This window comes from Nyctibius grandis, chromosome 4 (assembly GCF_013368605.1).
Source record: "Nyctibius grandis isolate bNycGra1 chromosome 4, bNycGra1.pri, whole genome shotgun sequence".
NCBI classification, from domain to species: Eukaryota; Metazoa; Chordata; class Aves; order Nyctibiiformes; family Nyctibiidae; genus Nyctibius; species Nyctibius grandis.
This window is the reverse complement of record NC_090661.1, coordinates 33,763,743-33,784,202: the sequence shown is the minus strand read 5'-3', so window position 1 is coordinate 33,784,202 and position 20,460 is coordinate 33,763,743. Positions and strand designations below refer to the sequence as shown.

The 20,460-nt window shown below is 47.7% G+C and overlaps 1 protein-coding gene across 1 annotated transcript in view; it reads left to right on the top strand.

The window, feature by feature from the left end:
* The window catches only part of GALNT16 (polypeptide N-acetylgalactosaminyltransferase 16), a 77,725-nt gene that overhangs the window by 35,997 nt on the left and 21,268 nt on the right, over positions 1-20,460 (top strand). Inside the window, exons 3-7 of the mRNA XM_068398766.1 lie at positions 9,823-9,960; positions 12,699-12,797; positions 15,837-15,904; positions 18,364-18,429; positions 19,850-19,971. Coding sequence (XP_068254867.1) covers positions 9,823-9,960; positions 12,699-12,797; positions 15,837-15,904; positions 18,364-18,429; positions 19,850-19,971 — 493 coding nt within the window. The remainder of the gene's footprint in view (positions 1-9,822; positions 9,961-12,698; positions 12,798-15,836; positions 15,905-18,363; positions 18,430-19,849; positions 19,972-20,460) is intronic.

Genomic DNA, 20,460 nt, shown 5'->3' with positions numbered 1-20,460 from the left:
TAGGGCCTGACACAGATGGGGGTTTCCTCGATCGTCCTTTTAAAGCAGACCCATCACAGAAGAAAGGTCCTTCTAAAGCAGAACTATCACAAGAGGACTCGGACGTAGAGATAACCTACCACTCCTTATCCCTGAAGGACCTGAGAAATATAAGGAAAGACTTCAGCCGTTATGACGGTGAACCTATTATTACCTGGTTGCTCCGATGCTGGGATAATGGGGCAGATAGCATGCAATTAGATGGCAGAGAAGCCAGACAGTTGGGATCCCTGTCCAGAGATGGTGGTATTGATAAGGCGCTCGCAAGAAAGTCAAACACTATCAGTCTCTGGAGGTGACTCTTGTCAGCTGTAAAGAGCAGGTATCCCTATAAAGACGATGTTATGAGTCACCTAAGCAAATGGACCACTATAGAAAAAGGTATTAACTACCTTAGAGAACTAGCTGTGCAAGAGATCATTTATAGACACCCACGGGACATTGTAGATCCTGTAGATCCTGATGAAGTGGAATGCAACCGATCCATGTTCCGGAAGGTTGTGAAGAATGCTCCACCGACATATACCCATACATTGTCAATATTAGTATGGGGAGAAGATGATATGGCACCAAAGTGCAGGCCACAGTTTGCTTTTACCTGGAGAGGTATCCAGTATACCTGGAATCGACTGCCCCAGGGGTGGAAACACAGTCCTACTATTTGCCATGGACTGATCCAGACTGCACTAGAAAAGGGTGGAGCTCCAGAACATTTGCAATACATTGATGACATCATTGTGTGGGGAGATACAGCAGCAGAAGTTTTTGACAAAGGGGAGAAAATAATCCAAATTCTTCTGAAAGCTGGTTTTGCCATAAAAAGAGGCAAGGTCAAGGGACCTGCCCGGGAGATCCAGTTTTTAGGGATTAAATGGCAAGATGGGCGTCGCCAGATCCCGATAGAGGTGATCAACAAAATAACAGCCATGTCCCCACCAACTAACAAAAAGGAAACACAAGCCTTCTTAGGCGTTGTGGGTTTCTGGAGAATGCATATTCCAGATTACAGCCAGATTGTACGCCCTCTTTATCAAGTGACCAGAAAGAAGAATGATTTTCAGTGGGGCCCTGAACAACGACAGGCTTTTGAACAGATTAAACAAGAGATTGTGCATGCAGTAGCCCTTGGACCAGTCCGTACGGGACAAGATGTTAAAAATGTGCTCTACACCTCAGCTGGGGACAATGGTCCTACCTGGAGCCTCTGGCAGAAAGTGCCAGGGGAGACTCGAGGTCGACCCCTAGGATTTTGGAGTCGAGGATACAAGGGCTCTGAGGCCAATTACACTCCAACTGAAAAAGAGATACTGGCAGCGTATGAAGGAGTTAGAGCTGCTTCAGAGGTAATTGGTACTGAAGCACAACTTCTCCTAGCACCTCAATTACCAGTACTAGGCTGGATGTTCAAGGGTAAGGTTCCCACTACCCATCATGCAACTGATGCGACGTGGAGTAAATGGATTGCATTAATTACGCAGAGGGCTCGAATAGGAAACCCTAATCGCCCAGGAATCTTAGAAGTGATCATGGACTGGCCAGAAGGCAAAGACTTCGGAATGCCACCAGAAAAGGAGGTGACACGTGCTGAAGAAGCCCCACCATATAATGAACTACCAGAGGATGAGAAGCAGTATGTCCTGTTCACCGATGGATCCTGCCGTCTTGTAGGAAAGCATCGGAAGTGGAAAGCTGCTGTATGGAGTCCCATACGACGAGTCACAGAAGCCACAGAAGGACAAGGTGAATCAAGTCAATTTACAGAGGTAAAAGCCATCCAGCTGGCTCTAGACATTGCTAAACGAGAAAAGTGGCCAAGGCTGTATCTTTATACTGACTCATGGATGGTGGCAAATGCCTTGTGGGGGTGGTTAAAGCAGTGGAAGCGAAGCAACTGGCAGCGCAAAGGGAAACCTATTTGGGCTGCTGAATTGTGGCAAGATATTGCTGCTCAGCTAGAGGAACTAGTCGTGAAGGTACGTCATGTAGATGCCCACGTACCTAAAAGTCGGGCAACTGAGGAACATCGAAACAACCAACAAGCGGATCAGGCTGCTAAAGTGTTCCAAATAGATTTGGACTGGGAACATAAAGGTGAACTATTTTTAGCTCGGTGGGCTCATGACACTTCAGGTCATCAAGGGAGAGACGCAACATACAGATGGGCTCGTGACCGAGGGGTGGACTTAACCATGGACTCTATTGCACAGGTTATCCATGATTGTGAAACATGCGCCGCAATTAAGCAAGCCAAACGGTTAAAACCTTTGTGGTATGGGGGGCGGTGGTTGAAATATAAATATGGGGAGGCCTGGCAAATTGACTATATCACACTCCCTCAAACCCGCCAGGGTAAACGCTATGTGCTTACCATGGTGGAGGCGACCACCGGATGGTTGGAAACATACTCTGTGCCCCATGCCACTGCCCGGAACACTATTCTGGGGCTCGAAAAGCAAATCTTGTGGCGACATGGCACGCCAGAGAGAATTGAGTCGGACAATGGGACTCATTTCAAAAACAGTCTCATAGACAACTGGGCCAAAGAGCATGGCATTGAATGGGTATATCACATCCCCTATCATGCACCAGCCTCTGGGAAAATTGAACGGTATAATGGGCTGTTAAAAACTACCCTGAAAGCAATGGGGGGTGGAACCTTTAAAAACTGGGATAAGCATCTGGCACAAGCTACCTGGTTAGTTAACACCAGGGGATCTATCAATCGAGCTGGCCCTGCTCAGTCAGACCTTCTACATACAGTAGAAGGAGATAAAGTCCCTGTGGTGCATGAAAGGAATCTATTGGGAAAAACTGTCTGGATTCTTCCTGCAACGGGCAAAGGTAAACCCATTCGTGGGATTGCTTTTGCTCAGGGACCTGGATGTACTTGGTGGGTGATGTTGCAAGATGGTGAAGTCCAATGTGTCCCTGAAGGTGATCTGATTCTGGGTGAGACTACTTAAGTCTGAACTGCATGTTGTTGCTGCATAAGTGTCTTTTAGGTTAAGACAGGGGTGATGAGACCGGAGCTAGCTTCATCAAGTGGCGTCCAGTAACCTCCTCGAGTCTGACATCTTTAACCTGCAACCCGTGGGCACGAACCATGACAAAAGAGAGACTGCTAGCCAGAGAGACTGCTGAGAGACTGCTAGCCAGATGGAAACCCACAATCCTGAACCAAATGAACTTGATGGACTTTTTGCATAAAGATGAATCATAGACTAGTGATATGTATATATATATTTGAAAATGAAAAGGTAGTGGTGATCTGAGTATGACATGAATGGTATGGAATAAGGGGTGGAATGTCCTGGTTTGGCCCAAACCAGGCCAATTAGTCTTAGAGAAACCAAGGTCACTGCTAAATTCCTCACTGCTTACGAGTGAAGAGCCGAAGGGGGTTGTACCTGCAGGGAGGAGTGGACGGGGCAGGTGACCCAGGATTGACCGGCAAGGTATTCCATCCCATACATGTCATTCTCACTTTCCTGCTTATCACTAACCCACTGCCTCCTGGAGGTGGGGCCCAGGAGGGAGGGGCCCTCCTGTCTCCCACTGATTGGTACCAGCTTTGCCAAATCACCAGTTAAAAGCCTGCAGGTGTGATGGCAGGGGAGCTATTGCATTTTCCCCTCTGCCCGTGCTGGGTGGAGCTACTGCATTTTCCCCTCTGCCTGTGCTGGGGGGAGCAACTCTGCCTGAGGAGGATTTCCAAGCTCTTGATCTTGGTTTTGTACATATTTGTATATATTTGGTTATTTCTATTATTATTGTTATTATACTCTTTTTCATTATTATAGTTTATTAAAACTGTTTTAACTTTCCAACCCATAAGTCTCTCTCCCTTTTCCCTTTCCCTTTCCCTTAGCGGGGGGAGAGGGTTAACAGAGAGCATCTGCCACCTGGTTAATAGCTGGCCCAGCTTTAAACCGTGACATCTGGTCAGTTAGTTCTTCCAGGGGAAGACACTTACTGGGGACGGCTTGTGATTGGTGCTTTTCTGGCCTGGGGTTTGACAGAGCTGACACAGTCATGAAAATGAGTGTAAAACAAAAGAGAAGCATGGCAGCCCCCTTCTCCACTTGTTGTACTAGCACTAAACACTTGTAAGAAAGATATGCAAAAGTTGCAGCGTATACATCCTGTCATATAAAACTGCTGTTGGACTAATTTCGCAGTAACTGTAAAATGATTAATTGCACTTACCTTTGAGAGTTTTGCATACCTTACTCTAGTTAGGTAATGATTCCTCATGAGCCCTGGAGTATGGTTGTACTTTTTGAATTTGGCCAAGCCTGCTGTTAAAAAAAATATCTTGGGACCCTGAAGTCCCCAGATGCTCTGGTTTTAGTGGCTGTTTGCATGATGTTGGAGTTGGCGTGCCTGTGTCTGGTGGCAGACAGTGACAATGCATGGAGGTGAGTGGCACTGTCTGTATTATAGTCTTGCTATTTTACAAGTGATCAGGCCTAAAGGAGTATCACTGCGCTAGTCGAGAAATGAGGCTCTCAAGTTTTCATAAATGTGCATGGCCTTAGTTGCTTTCCCTTAATCCCTTGCTTACAAAATTAATTTCACTAGATAAGCAGTTTCTGGTCTCTTGAACCATGTCAAAACACAAATAAGAGCATACTTTCAACAGAAGAAAAGCAACTCAGTCCATTCTGTCACTGAAAGGGAAAAACATATGTGAAAATGAGAAATGATGAAATTAGATTAGAAGGTTTACAGTATTTCCTGAAGTTTTGGTATGTGAGTTGTGCTGGAGGTCTCAGCAATGTTTGGGACAAACCTTAATTTGTGCAAACTACTTTGCTAATCCCTAGTCTAGACACTTGCATTTCCAGTGCCTATTCATCTTTATTTCTGCTTTCATGTAGCAATTTTGTTTGGTCTATCACAGAGCATCAGTCAGAAGGAACTGGGCTCTTCTGCTCCCGTAACTCTCACTTGTAGTTCCAGCCTCATGCGTGGGGATACAGGGTGTGTAACTAAATAGAGAACTTACTTACAGGTATGAACTGTCCTGTTGATATGGTAAAAGTCTTGACTCTGCACTCAGCTGTACATACTGTGCCTTTAATATACCCAAAGCTCATATGTACTTATATTGACTTCTTCCTGAAGTGAGAGGTGTTAATGTGAAGGGAGAGGAAAGAGGAGGTGGATGTCAGTCCGCCCTCCTCAGAGGATTTGGCAGGCGACTGACTACTTATTCCATAGAGAACCTGTGCTTCTCCAGTCAAATATGTTTTGAATTAACACTGATAAATGTCCTGTAGTCAAACATCTGTATTCTAGGAAAAGAATCTGATAAAGCAAGTCAGTACTTAAAGATAAGCTTTATATTCGCTTTGCCAGGCTTGTTGATAGCTGTCTGGGCTCCACTCAGGTTGGTGTTTGCTCTGCTCTCTTAATCTGGCTTTGCTGTTGTGTGGTTTGTAATGAGCTGTAGTATCTAGGGCTTTTGTGAGGGCTGCTACCTTGCTTTTTCTGCCATGTTTTGTATTAGCATAGACCTGATGAACTGTAGAGGTCTGTGGTGCCCTTATTGAATTGCATTTATTGTTTTCAGACTTTTTTTTCCATGTGTTGCGATAATTTTGAATTCTAATCCTGTTCCCCAATGTGTCTGACATTTTTGCTGGATTTCCTATGGATTTGACGAACATATTCTGTCTCAATATCCAAGGTACTTATGAAAATACTGAATAGTGCTGGATCCAGAACAAACCCCTAAGACCTGCTCTCACCATAGCCTCTCTTCTCTGACAGTGAACAGCTAGTAATTCTGCTCTGACAGTGGCTTTCCAACCAGTTTCACCCATTCTGCAGTAGTTTCATCTAGACTGTTATTTCTCTAGGTTGCTAATGACAACGTCTTACCAGCCCCTATCAAAAACCTCACCAAAGTCATAATGTATCTATCTCTGGCTTTTCCACACGCTTAAGACTGATAACTCCACCACAGAGGAAGATTAGGTTGGTCTGACATGATGCGGTCTTGCCAAATCTCAGTTGGCTTCTATTTATTACCTTGTTATCTTCTTGGTGCTCGCAGATTGATTGCTTGGTTACTTGTTGATTACCTGTTGGTTAGCTGTCTTTCTGGAAGCTGAAGGTAGGCCCTCTGAGCTATCATCCCCTGAATCCTCCCTTTTCCCTGTTTGAAGAGAGCACAAAGAGATACTGGCTGAGATAAAAATGAGAAATGTTCTTAACTGACAATTAATTCCCAGTGCTCTTTTACCAGTTTTAAAATTTGACGTATAAGTAACGTGAGAACTGTAGTAACTAGAGGAATTACCCCCAACTGTTCAAGTTTAAATGTGTCGTGGCCCTGAGGGCCCTAGTGCACCTTCCTGTCCCTGCCCACTCCCTGGGGCTCCCCTGACCCTACCCATGGCCCAGGACCCCATGTCAGCCCCCCAGGGCTCCCCTCACCCTGCCCATAGGCCACAGCCCCATTTCAGACCCCCAGGGCTCCCCTCACCCTGCCCATAGCCCACAGCCCCATTTCAGAACCCCAGGGCTCCCTCCACCCTGCCCAGGACCCCATGTCAGCCCCCCAGGGTCCCTCCACCCTGTCCAGGGCCCATGACCCCACGTGAGCCCCCCAGGGCTCCCCTCACCCTGCCCATGGCTCAGGACCCCATGTCAGCCCCCTGGGGCTCCCCAACCCTGCTCACGGCCCAGGACCCCATGTCAGCCCCCCAGGGCTCCCCTCAACCTGCCCATGGCTCAGGACCCCATGTCAGCCCCCTGGGGCTCCCCAACCCTGCCCATAGCCCAGGATCCCCCCCGGCTGCCCCACTCCTGGCTGGGGCGTGGGATGGTCCCTGGCTGCTGGGCCCTGCCCTGAGCCCCACCATGGGGAGTCCCTGGCCCTCCTGGTGCCCTGACAAAATGGCTCCTGAAGATTTGTTGCTGCTTCCAGCATTTTGCAAGACGTTCCTGGCAATATAAACCAAAACCAGCTGTTGCTCTTCCAGGGCTTGGGGAGACAGAGATAAGTAGCAAAGGGCAAGCGAGTGACCACAAAATATTTAAAGGTGTGTGATAAGCCGGGCTTTTGCTACAAATCACTGTTGATTTCTAGAGCAAGAGGAAAAAGAGAAATGGAAGCTAAGTTTGACAAAACTCGTAGTATGAGTGAAAGGAGGAAAACGTTTCAATTTTTAGAGGTATGTAAGTAATTATTTTCCTCGTCACACTAAAAATATAATTTCAAGGGTGAGTCTAGGCAGCAGGCTGTGAAACCAGCCGTACAGATAACTGAGCCATTGCCCTAACCCAGCGACATGCACAGTTGGTGCTGCAGTGGTGGGCGCTGTGAGGGTGGCAGGGCGACGGCATCCCTCGTGGAGGGGTGGCAGGGCGATGGGCATCCCTCGTGGAGGGGTGGCAGGGCGATGGGCATCCCTCGTGGAGGGGCCGCAGGGGGATGGCATCCCTCGTGGAGGGGCCGCAGGGGGATGGCATCCCTCGTGGAGGGGCCGCAGGGGGATGGCATCCCTCGTGGAGGGGCCGCAGGGGGATGGCATCCCTCGTGGAGGGGCCGCAGGGGGATGGCATCCCTCGTGGAGGGGCCGCAGGGGGATGGCATCCCTCGTGGAGGGGCCGCAGGGGGATGGCATCCCTCGTGGAGGGGCCGCAGGGGGATGGCATCCCTCGTGGAGGGGCCGCAGGGCGACGGCATCCCTCGTGGAGGGGCCGCAGGGGGATGGCATCCCTCGTGGAGGGGCGGCAGGGGGGATGGCATCCCTTGTGAGAGGATGGCATCCCTCATGGAGGGGCAGCAGGGGTGGAGGGGCGGCAGGGCAGGGCGCTCACTGCCTGGAGGGGTGGAATGGAGGCAGATGTACCTGCCGAAGTGTGCCTACGTGAGTCCTGCACTAGGGTAAATCCATATGCAGCAGCTTGGTTGTGCAGTATTTGAATAAGTTTCTTTGCGTTGAAAATAGTGGCGCTTTTTTATTTCCTATGAAACGATGTTTCCCTTGTTCTTGTATGGTAAGAAAGGGAAATCTGAGCATCAGGCTGACCTTTGATGTATTAGCCATAATTTTATGGGCCACCTTCATTTTTTTTCTCACTTCATTCACCTTCTCTCCAAATGGAATAGTCCTAACCTTTAATTTCTCTTCATCCTCCAGTAGCTTTCTTCCAGAGACTGGTTTGAGAAAACTTGTGCTCTGGCCATGGCTACTGAGCTGTCACTGATTTTGTATAACAGTGTTCACAATGGTTTCGGTTTTCTCTGTCCCATTTGCAGTGCACTCGATTTGCTATATTTCCCATCTTGACAGAGTGAGTGCAGGGTTTCATTGAGCTGTCTATAGGGACGCTCAGATCTGTAACTTGGGTGGTCACGGTTTGTTTGAAATCCATCAATGTGCATGAGTAGTTCAATTTGTTTCTTCTAATGTTCATTATCTTGCACTTGTCTATGCTGAATTTCATTTGCCATCATCTTACCCAACTGCCTGGTTCTCCTAGGGCTGTCTGCACTGCAGGGTGGCCCTTCTTGGAGAAAGGTGCAGAGATGTTTCTTCTAAGCGCTCTCCTGCTTAAGGAATTTGCTGTGGTCCTGGGTCTCTTGAGTTGTTTCACACCCCACTAAAATGGCTCAACCAAAATGCTGTGTGATATTGGGGACCAGTGTCTCGTCTCTTGCCCTCTAAAACTCCTAAAAGGAGCCTTCTAGCAGAGGGAGAAATGGGATCAAGCCTAATATTCCAGGGTATGCAAGCTATTTTACATAGAAGGGTCTCAAGATCTGGGGATTGTCCAGCACTTTGGAAGAGATGTAGATGTGCCAGAATATGCCTTTTCCAGCAGTTTTAGGGAGGTCCAGCACTCCTTGGTACAAGGCTGGGAGCACTTTATGGCTTCTTCATGATTTGGTCTACCAAAAGGCTACCATAGGCAGTTTGTTAAACTATTTTTATTGTATAAACAATCCTGATTGCTTGATAAGCCGATATTTTACAGTTTCTAGGTTATTTCCAACCAAAATCTTGTATCTAAGAGTTCAGCATGGGCTAGAACTGTGCCTGTCCTCCCTCCCAGTGGCCCTAGTGAATGGTCTTCAAGTGCTGGCGTTGCACTGACTCTGTGGCCTAGGAAAGCTAGAGGAAAATTAGGAGAGGAGAGGGACGGCCCAGGTGCTTTAGCTCTTGCACGGGACTGGGGACAGTCATATGCAGCTTCCAACTTAATCACAGACTTCTGTGAGACTGGGCAAAGCTGGGCAAGACACAGCAGGGAACTTGTTAAATCAGCTGCCTCTGTGTTTGTATGCGATAGCGATTGCCGAAAGGCTGAAACTGTTTTTCCTCAAAATACTGTGTTTCAGCCACATTGGCTGGAGGCTGCTGTCAGAACCCGTGTTGCCTGGAAGGGTTTCCAAATGCTTGCAGTCTCGCACGTTCTGTGTAGCAAGTGTTAAAGGGAATTCGTCTCTGCCTGTGCTATTAGGAACAGCAGCTTTCATCGCGAACTCAGTTGGTAAGGATAGCAGGGCCTGCAATTTGCCTTGGAGAAGGCAATTATAACACCATATCTGTGGGGGTTTCCTGCTTTCCTTTCCAAGCTCTTGCCTGTCCGGCCTTCCCCCATACCTGAGCCACTTCCAGACGTGTGGCAAACAACCCACCTTAGCATACATGTCTGAACTTATTAACTGTGTCTAAACATGAGTTGGCTGCTCTCCCTGATGCTCTGATACTTGTCTATGCTCTAGATAACAAGGGCTCCCCAAGGAGAGAAGAACAACCGGAGGGGTTTTGATGAAAAGGCTTACTTGTCCTCAAAGCTGCTGAAGGCTGGAGAAGACCCCTACCGCCAGCATGCTTTTAATCAGCTAGAGAGCGACAAACTCAGCAGCGATCGGCCCATTCGGGACACCAGGCACTACAGGTACCGTGCAGCCCTTCCTCCAAGCCATGGCTGCTGCTTGGTGCAGGGAGTCCACTGCCCTCCTGTGTTGTTCTGCAGTGTTGACAAAGGATGGTTTGGGATTTTCTTTGCCAGCGTTGATCTGTTACTTCACTAGATTTCATGGTTAATCTGGAAAAGTCTCAAATGCACAGAGACCCTTGACTAATTTGGCCCCAGCTTATTGCTTTTCTAGTATCTCTTCTCCCAGGTCCAAGCATCATCTTGTTTCAGCACAGCTCCTCCATTGCAGCTCAAATTGCTCATCTGACAGTTGTTTTTTGCACAACTCCCCTCACACTCATGGCTTCTCTCAGTGACCCTCTGTCCTGGCTGTAAGGTACGCCATTGTTGCAGCCTTGCTTTACTCTGATGTTCCTCACCTGCTGTGCCCTGGCTGTCTGAAGCTGGTTTGGTGCCTTCTTTCTAGCCTGAGCATTATGGTTTGGATGAAGGCTGCTGGGGTGGGGATGAAACTAACGTGTGAATACAGTGAATATTTCATGGCATGAAAAGTGCTCATCATTTTGTCCTTGTTTCACCAGGGGTGAATTTATTCTGCTGACTAAACTCATCTTTAAATTGCTAATAGTGCTCAGGTAACTATTTTGTAGTTTCTGGAGTACAAAAAGGTAATGTTGTACCTTGAAAACTGTAGGTTTGATAGTGATAGGATAGTGTAAAACAGCCTACTTCAATGGAGAAAAAATAGAAGCAAACTAACCATGCCTGAAATGCTTGTCTATCTGGGCTGGAACCTGGATCCTACCTAGAGTTGCAAAGCAACACTTCACAGCTGCTGGGAATGGGAAACCAGGAATCTAGCTGGATTGAAACTGTGAAAGGGATATCAGGAGACATGGAGCTTTGTGAGCCTGCCAGCACTGACAGCCATCAGGATGCTTTGTGAATGCAAGCGGTTGGGACCTTGGTTGTGAGATGAAAGTCTTGTGCTCCAGTTCCCCAGCATAGTATTCGGGATTGTCTTCCAGAGACAGCGGTGCCCCGTCCTGCGTTACTGACAAGTCTCCCTGCCATGCAGAATTGCTGTTTTCTGTTAATCTGCTGTCATGTTCTGGCCTAAAAACAGCTCACTTCAAAGGTGAATTATTTTTTTTTTTTGATCTGTGGTAGCATGCAGAGCATGTTTTTTTGGTGAAAAGCCTCATCTATGCACTTCAGTCTGAAGAACAACATATATGTGATTCCCTGGAAACATATAGCCATTTCAGCCCCAGCTTTGCAAGGATTCCCTTCAGCAATGAGGAGTCCAAAACAGTGTATAATCAGAGCAGATAAACCTATTTCCATGTTCCTTCCCTTTGCAGAGGTGGCAGTTTGGGAATGAGGGAGCTGTGTTTGAGTACCTTGTCTTTTAACAATATTGGAGTGGTTGCTGGGATGGCAATTTAGGATGAGGACTTATTTCAGCTGATACAAGTGAGATTGTGGTTTGAGGAAAGTCCATCCTTGTGTCACAAATGGATGTGGCTCTCTGTTTAAGGAGCGGGGGGCTCAACAGGTCACTAACATAGCACTTTTTCTCTGATATCTTAATACATTTTATATGCATTACATCATGGAGTTATTTTTAAACAATAATCAATGTGGTATGTCTCCTGTCTTGTCTCAGGTTTTCCACTTTAGCCTCTCTCAGGGTTTCTTTAGATGTTTGAAAATTGCTGTAGGAAGTTGCTGTCCCCTTAATAAAATATTGCAATGAAAAAGTCATAAACCGGTAGGATTGAATGTGATGATAAAAACAGTAACAGTTTAGTAATAGCCATAAAAGAATAGTAAGTAAATGCTTAAGTACAAGAGGTGGCTGTAAGAACTGAATTATATTCCCTCCCAGGATGGATTCAGTCTGTGTGTGGCCTTGAGTTGTTAAAAACACTAGACCACAATTCGGTTGTGGGGTCTTCATCGGGCAGGGAATTAGTGCAGACTGACTGCTGTTTGACACTGACTGGAAGTTAAGAAGGTGGATGCTCTGGAGGAACAGGTCAGCCCAAATCTGCCATTCCTAGAGTCTGCCAGAATTAGATCCAGGTTTCACGTCTGTGAGTTGTTCTCCAAGAATCCTTGTTGTCCACAGAGTATGAGCTGCCCTGGTGCAAGCTGATCCTGAGTTAATCCTTGGTTCTGAGTACAAGAATGAATGTATGTGCCTAAGATTACTAAATCAGATGAGAAGATGGGAGGAATTGCTTTCCATTGCCAGCTGAGGTATTAGTTTTGAACCTCAGCAACCCCCGGATAAGGATCACAGCACTAGCTAGTATTTTCCTTTCTGTAAAACCCTATGTCCAAAGAATTTGAAATGCTTTATACAGCGATGCCTGAGTGTACCAGCTCCATGCATCCTTAGCCACGTGCATGTCCTATGCATGAATAAACAAGATTTTACATGAATCACAGGTGAATCCAGGGACTAGATTCCACAATGTAGAACCCTTGTTCCCCATGAAACCCACGTGCCCTCCTCAGCATGCAGCATCATGAGTTTAGGTATCACAGCCTCAAAACTTTGCCTTTCAACAGGCACAGTTCTTCTTAAGCTCTGCCAACATTGCTGAGGCTTCCCTTGCTGCAGCTCAGCTGTGCTGTTTCTGGTTTTAGCATATTATTCTCGTCTCCTTTAGAAATTCTAGGTACATTGCTGCAGTGGCTGCTACTGGGTGATGTTTGGCTTACACTTCTGCTCTCCCATGTTGCAGGTGCACTTCTGTACGCTATGATACAGACTTGCCAGCTACCAGCCTCATCATCACCTTCCACAATGAGGCACGCTCCACCCTGCTCCGCACGGTGAAGAGGTGAGTTCAGCAAGGAGTGCTGGGCCCAAACGATGGTGCCTGGAAAGGCACTGGTGAAGGGTTAGGCATTTTCCAGCAGTTAGACAAGCAAGGTGGCTGCAGTCCCCCAAGTGCTTCTGATCTGCCCTTAAGCTGGCCCACTAGGACAGGTCAGGGGCTTCAACTGGCAGTGTGGGCATGTCTTCAAAGACAGATCATATCTGCAGTTAGCTGCTATATAGCCCCTGTGGGGGAAATCATTAGCAGCAGGAAAGGGACTGCTGGGCCTGCATCCGTAGGTGAGAACATTCTGTATGAGCTTGGTTTGGAAGAGTGAGGAGGAACCAAAGGTCCCACTGTGGGCTGCTAGATGCAACTGAGTAAAGGGGCTTGGAAGGGACTGTGTTTCATGAACAGGAATAAGCAGCCATCCCCCTGCTAGGGCACATGTTACAGGAGCTGGGGCTGGCTCAGTGAGGGCAGGGGGCACAGCTCGCAGGTCTTTCAAGCTGAAGGAGATGAACTTGAAGTCTCATGGAAACCGAGCCCTTGCGGTCTGAGCAGGTGCTTAGGGTCACTTGCTGTAAATAGTTGCTGAGCCTGATGACTCACTAGACCCTCCCTGGGGCTTTGTGCACAGGCCCTGCTGAACCTGCAGGACAGTAGCAATCTTGTACCAGTGTCTCCTCCTATCTGAGTATCATCAGCAGTGGCCAAATCTAACCAAGTAAGTAGGTGGCATAGGGCCTGTCAGCATCCCCAAGTAGACAGGAGCATGCAACTGTCTGTACCACAAAGCAGTGTTCCAGCTGCTCCTTCCTTTTGCCGTCACCCCCGCAGAACCCAGGGAGGCTCTTTTCCTTTTAGTTTTTACACAAAAAATGCCCTCTGCCCTCTCTGACTTATCAAGTCATTTCTCAAAGGGCCTCTGAAGCCTTCAAGCAGATCCAGGAACAGCCTGTGAAGGCTGAAGGAAGAGTGAATTGTCCAGGTAGAAGGTTGAGCTGATGGTATCACTAACAGGAATGCATTATTCATCATCACCACTTCTTCCCCTGTCAGATCCTGTGGGCTTAGAGAAATGTGCTTTGTGAATAAATAACAGGTTTTTTCAAGATGGCCTCATGGCTAGGAGGCTGGATTTCTGTCTGCCAGGTTGGTGCTACTATGTTTCCAGAGACTTGTATATATTGCATTAACATATTTTGCCTTTTTACCTCTATCATTTCCTTTCATTTGAACCTTAAAATGAGTTCTACAGAACCATTGTTCAGAAAATGAGCAAATTTGTTTGGAACCACAGTGCTGCTAGGGCAACGGCAGGAGATTTCTGCCAATTATGTCATAGGTCAGACAATAAATGGTTAGGTGCTTAGAAACCATGGTAGTAGGATCCTTAAGAAAATCTCAAGGCAGCCAGTCAAATAGCCAGATGCCATGATAGTTAAAATAAAGAGAAGATGACATTCAGAGCAGCAATAACGCATAGAGAGAGAAATTGATATCCAGATCCTATGGAGGTGATGTGTACTAATAAGCAGATGAGTGTTGCCAATGCATTAACAGGCCAGGCTTGCTCAAAGCAAGGTCAACTAGAATAGGTTGCTCAGTGCTGTGCCTGGTCAGTTTTTAGTATCTCCAAGTATGGAGACTCTGCAACCTCTCTGAGCATTCTCTTCTCAAGGCTAAACAACCCCAGCTCCTTCGGCCTTATCTCATAGGCCTGATGCTCCAGTCACTTAATTATCTTAGTGGTCCTTCACTGGACCTGCTTCAGCATGTCCCTCTTTTTGTTGTCCTGGGAACCCCAGAACTGGACACAGCACTTGAGATGTGGTATTACCAGTCTCTCAGATGTGGTCTCCTGCAACCCAGAGCCCCCAACAAAGACCTTGAAAAATGGATGACCCATCTGTTCAAATTGGTCCCTGCAATCCTGCTGCCACTGGAGGAGTGCTGTTGTGAGGGACTGGCTGCACTCTGCTGTGAATGCTGGGGTGGATGGCATTTCCTCCCAGACCTCTGGCTACAGCTGGAGTCTTCATTGCCAGATGGTTTACAGCCAGTGCACATGATTGATTTACTCCTTGCTTACATCACTGGGGTGACTAAATGTGACTGAGCAATCTTGTTGAAGGCAACGAGGACCTGCCTGTGCATAGAGGCATTGGAGAAGGAGGCTTGAAATGGGGAATATGCTCTGTGGTTGTAGTAGAGCCAGGGAAGGGACTTGAAGAAGGTAATGTAAAATTAGTCCCAGCATCTCAAACAAATGAGAGGGACAAAGAGGTCAGAATCAGACTGCTCTGACTCCAGGGTGCCAGAATGCATCAACCTCTAAGGAGGGCAGAAACTTTTATCCCCCCTCCTTGTGTGTGAAAGCCCCTGTGTCCTGCAGATGCAAACCCACTGCAGTCCTGAGGGTATTGTGGGGTATGGTGCAACCAGCCCGAGGAAACGAGGGTGCTCTCAGCAAATGTGAGGGCTTGTTTGAAAGACAGACAAGTAACAAGCAAAGAGGAAAAAAGACCCAAATCCAGAATATTGCCAAGGAAAATTGCCTTCCTCCCAAAGAAGGGAATTGGTGAGAAAGCCCCAGCAGGCCTCATCTGCGGCATTGAGACAGAGCTCCTTGCTGGGGAAAGTGGCAGCTCTCTTTCCTCTCCCCAGCAGTGATGAGCTTGGCTCAGAGCCTGGCAGATGGGAACGGCCTCCTGGATGCCTCAGGGCAGGCAATGCTCTCCTCTTTGCCTCTCTAGAGGCAGAGAGCATGCCGCAGCATCCTTTGCTAACTGCCCCCAGGCAAGTCCTGCAGTCAGCTTCCTGACTGTGGTTCCTTGTAAGGTCCAGCTGAGATGCCATAGCTCTCTGGGATATTCCTGCTTGCAGTTTGGCACCTGCCAATGAACCCTCATACAAGGGCAAGGTTGCCTCTTCCACATTACTGGAGTTTGGTACTCCTGCTGTAATGCATTGCATAGCAGATTTGTATCAGTCCTACCATTGTCATTATTATGGCAGCTCAGAAAGATTGTCTTTTTCCTCCCTGGGTCCCTGCAGCGTCCTGAACCGCACCCCTCCCAGCCTCATCCAGGAGATCATTTTGGTAGATGACTTCAGCTCAGATCGTAAGTATGGACCTATTTCCCTTGCACTTGTTTCTTCCCTTCTGCTTTCCCTCTTTTTGTTTGCTCTGTTTAGTCCCCCTCCCTCACAGAGATTCCCTCTTGTCTGTATGCAAGAGAAAAAGAAAAGGGAAGAAGTTTTTCTGTGTTTAGTTTATGTCCATGCATGACAGAGGCCAGGGCTTCTTCTTTTGCTCTTTCCATTGGGTCTTCCCTTTCTGTCAGCTTGGCAGTTTTGGCCAGGTTGCTGGAGATCTCTGTCTAGTTTCTTTATGCACCATTTTGTGAGCTATTTAGCACAGATATGTATGTAGCAATGGTGTAAGTGAGCAGAGTGAGTAATTACAAATCAAGAAAGGGCAAGAGGATGCAATGGAGCCTACAGAAAAATGCTGCCTGGGGTCCTGCAGGCAGACTGGGGCGAAACTGCCTGCCTCCATGTGTTTGGGATCCCAGGTGTCCCTGTGGGAGCCATGGAAGGGTTATTACTTTGGACAGCGCCATACTTTCTCCTGCAGCTTGGCGCAGGGATGGAGTGTCTTCCGCATGAGTCCCACCAGACCTGCAGACTGGAGGTTATGGACTCTTTCCATCTCTACAGTTGCTTTTGCTCCTGGCTGTTGTGTAGTAGTGGTGAGGTGGTGGGGACAGAAGACTTCTTGCTTCTCCCATGGTGTGTGCTAGATTCAAGGACAATCTAGTTGTGTGCCTCTTATAACAATTGATAATTACTCCTTCAAAACACTTTACAGATAGCTGAGAATGCCCACCTTGGCCTGCTGAGGTAAGGAAGCATTGCTCTTTTGATTTTGCAGCTAAATACTTATGTAGCTTTGGCCAAGAAAAATTTTTAAAGGTGGATGCTGAGATTAGGGATTTAACTTTCTGAGGGCTTTAGAGTGGGATTTGCGTAAGGACTGAGCTGTGCCCAGCTGTTGGAGTTGGGTATATCTGAGCACCTCCAACAAACAGTCCTAAATGTGCCATATATGGCATCTAGAAATTAAATTCTCGATGGCCAAAGGGTGCCAGATCAACACTGATGGATCTCTGGGACCTGTACTGCACAGGGCTCAGAGAGAAACTCCCATTCAGGCTCTTAGGTAACTGAAAAGATTTTTTAAAAGCCCCATCCTATGACAGCTCTCATTTTTCTCACTGGCAGCTGGATATGTGTGGATACAGCTACTCCCTGAGGCACCTGCATAGAGGCACTTTAGTGCATGTTTCAGGTCTGACGCTTTGCTTTAATATCGACCTTGGTTTCTCCAAAGATACAGAGTTTGTTAGCTCTGGCAGTAGTTACAGTCAGAGTGATGTACTTCACTACTGGAGAGTAAATGACTTGATAAGGATTCTCGTACTTACCTGAAGTTGTGACTTGGCCAAGATGAGCGTTGCCTTCTCTTGTAGCAGATGTCCAGCAAAATCTTGGTACTCTGTAATTAAGAGCACCTGCCACTTCGCTTGGATGATGCAGCAGCTGCCAAAGTGCCCACACAAGAGCAGTATTTCAGATTGCATATATCCTTGAGACTGGAAATGCTCCTGCAGGAACATGCCAGGAGATGCACTTTGGCTAATGGCCTTTGCGTTCTCCCTAGAGCGCTTAGTCTGTGGGAGGATGACAGCAGGAAAGGGGAGGGTGTGACACATGAAAAGGAACAAGCAATAAACATGGAAACTGGGGTGAACTTGGTGGAGCAGGGGGAAACGAGCAAGTTAGAAATTGTTATTCCTGTGACCTGTGCTAGGGTAGGAATAGAGAGAGGATAATAGAGAACTAAAGACCCAGTGCTCATTGGTACAGCTGGGTTGGAGCCAATAGCAGTTCCTCTCTGTCATCTTCCTTGGGCAATGTAGATGAGGGATGGCACAAGCTTCTGGCAAGCTGCCAGCGAAGCCCGCAGTTAGGCATCCTTGTGTTAGTGTAATGGTGTCTCTAAGGAAGCGGGTCACATCCTTGTGGCTTTTATTAAATAAAATGAAGCAGAAACTCCCTGAGCACAAATGGTGGGAAATGCCCAGATGAGCTGCTGAAGGCAAAAATTACGGATGAGATCACTTTATATGACAGGACTCTCTTTTATTTGGCACCTTGGTGATTTGCAGCCCTGGCTCCCTGCAGTCCCTCTGTTTCATCGGTGCTCAGTGCCACATTGCCAGCGCATGCCCCATTGTTCTTGTGAAACGCTGAGGGCAGGAGGGCGAAGGCCTGGCTGCTCAGAATATCAGGAAACACAGGCTCAGCTGTCCGAGGAGGACAGCAAGCAGGCAGTGCCCTTTCTTCTGTGTACTCTTTAGACAACAGGATTAAGACCATCAGGCTGACTAATGTGATGTTAAATGAAAGCAGAATTTCCGCTCCCATGGAGAAGCAGGAGAACAGTCAATTGGAGCTCTCTGTTGAAGCCAAATAATTCATGCACGTGTGCCAAATGGGTTTTTTTGCCTTTCCTAAGCTGAGGACTGCCAGCTCCTTACCAAGATCCCAAAGGTCAAGTGTCTACGAAACAACCGGCGAGAAGGTAAGTGTGGAAAGCTTTGTAGGTACAAAGATTTTGCAGATTTTCCCACATGGCCCTGTTTTGCTTGCCAGCTGCTTGCGTGTTGTTTCTTATGGTTACAGTTTGTTTTTTTCAGCATAAGAATTTCGTGTCCTAGTTTGGAGGCTCTGTGGAAGGAGAACTTGGCTTATCAACTCTCAGGCTTCAGGGCTCTCATTTAATACTTTAAATAATGAGAAGTGGTGTCCAGAGGCCCTGGCTAGAACAAGGACCGCAGCTTAAGATTGTTATGACTATAGATGCAGATGTAAGTCTTATCCTTTTAAACTTAGAGTGCAAGATAACAAGCCATCTAGGAGATGTGGGAAAGGGAAAAACAATCATCTGTCTATCATAAATAGATACAATTAAGGAAAGTTATTTCTCGTATATCTCCAATGTGCATAAATGGTAATGCTGACTTTCCAGCTGCTCTTCAGTTTGACTCACACGTGCTGGCTTATTTCTAAACCTGTCAGTGCACAGCAGGCCTGGAGCGAGGATCTGGAAGGGGAGACAGGAGTCACTGCTTAGTTCACAAAGGGCATCCCAGGTTGTGGGATGGTCTGTAAGAAAGCATGGAGACATCTGAGAGCCAGGTTGACATCTCTGACTGCAGGGCAGAATAAAAGACAAGTGGGAATAAAGCAGATAAGCAGTAAGAAAGGCAACAAGGAGAGAGTAGAGCTTGGTCCCATGGAAGTGGTGAGAGAGGCAGCAGGATGCTGCAGGGAGAGACACTGAGCAGGCAGCAGCAAGGTACCCTTGGGGAGGGCTGGAAATGAAGGGGGACATCATCAAGGCAGGAACCAGATGAAAGCTCAGTGGCGTGGACAGAAGTGACACATGAGGTAATTTTTTGTCTGCTGGGAGGGCTCAGCTGGCAGTGTGTCCCCCAGGGAATCAACACTTAAAAATACCTTAGGGGTGGGTGTCAAGAGGAGGGGACCAGACTCTTCTCAGTGGTGCCCAGTGACAGGACAAGGGGCAATGAGCACAAGCTGAAACATGGGAAGTTCCATCTGAATATGAGGAGGAACTTCTTTACTTTGAAGGTGGCAGAGCACTGGAACAGGCTGCCCAGGGAGGTTGTGGAGTCTGCTTCTCTGGAGATATTCAAGACCCGCCTGGACGCAACCCTGTGCAACATGCTCTAGGTGAACCTGCTTTGGCAGGGGATTGGACTAAATGATCTCCAGAGGTCCCTTCCAACCCCTAACCATTCTGTGATTCTGTGAATGCCCTGCTAAAGCTGTTCTCTGCTCCTGATGGAGGTGTGATATAGGACAACCACCTGCTCCTCTCCTGTAATGGCCACACAAAGTATTTTATTTTCTGAAGGAGGCTCAGCTGTTTCCCTTCCTAACTTTCCTGCACCTCTGCTGTGCTTTCCTCATTGTAGGACTGATTCGCTCTCGGGTGCGAGGAGCTGAAGTGGCTACTGCTGACATTCTTACCTTCTTGGACAGTCACTGTGAAGTCAACAGCGAGTGGCTGCAGCCAATGCTTCAGAGGGTGAAAGAGGTGAGCACCATCTCCCCTCTGGAATGGATGGGGCTGACCTGTCTTGTGCTGGTGGATCCTCTGCCCTCACATGCCATCAGCAGTGCCAGTGAGGACAGCATTCCTAGGTACTCCTCAGGCAGGCTGTCACAGAGGAAGGTACCACCTGAGCTGGATGGGCAAGAGATCCCTGATGGGCTTCTACATTCTTCTGTTAATGTGGCAGGGCAGGAGGTGCTCAGTGATGGGATGCAACGGTGAATGCTTGAACCACTACCTTATACCTCAGGTCTCCTGCAGGTTCTGTGCTTCCTAGTCCTGTCCACCTGTACATAGGATAGCCACTTCAGCAGCACACACTGTGCAAATTTTCCATGGTTGTCATCTCCCTTCTTGCTGCTGGACCCTCCCTCTCTGCCTTGTCACTGCCAAAGCTTTTCTTCCATTAATGCTCCTGCCGAGCTGCCAACACACACCACTTGCATGCAGGTGGCTTCCTAGCACAGAGGA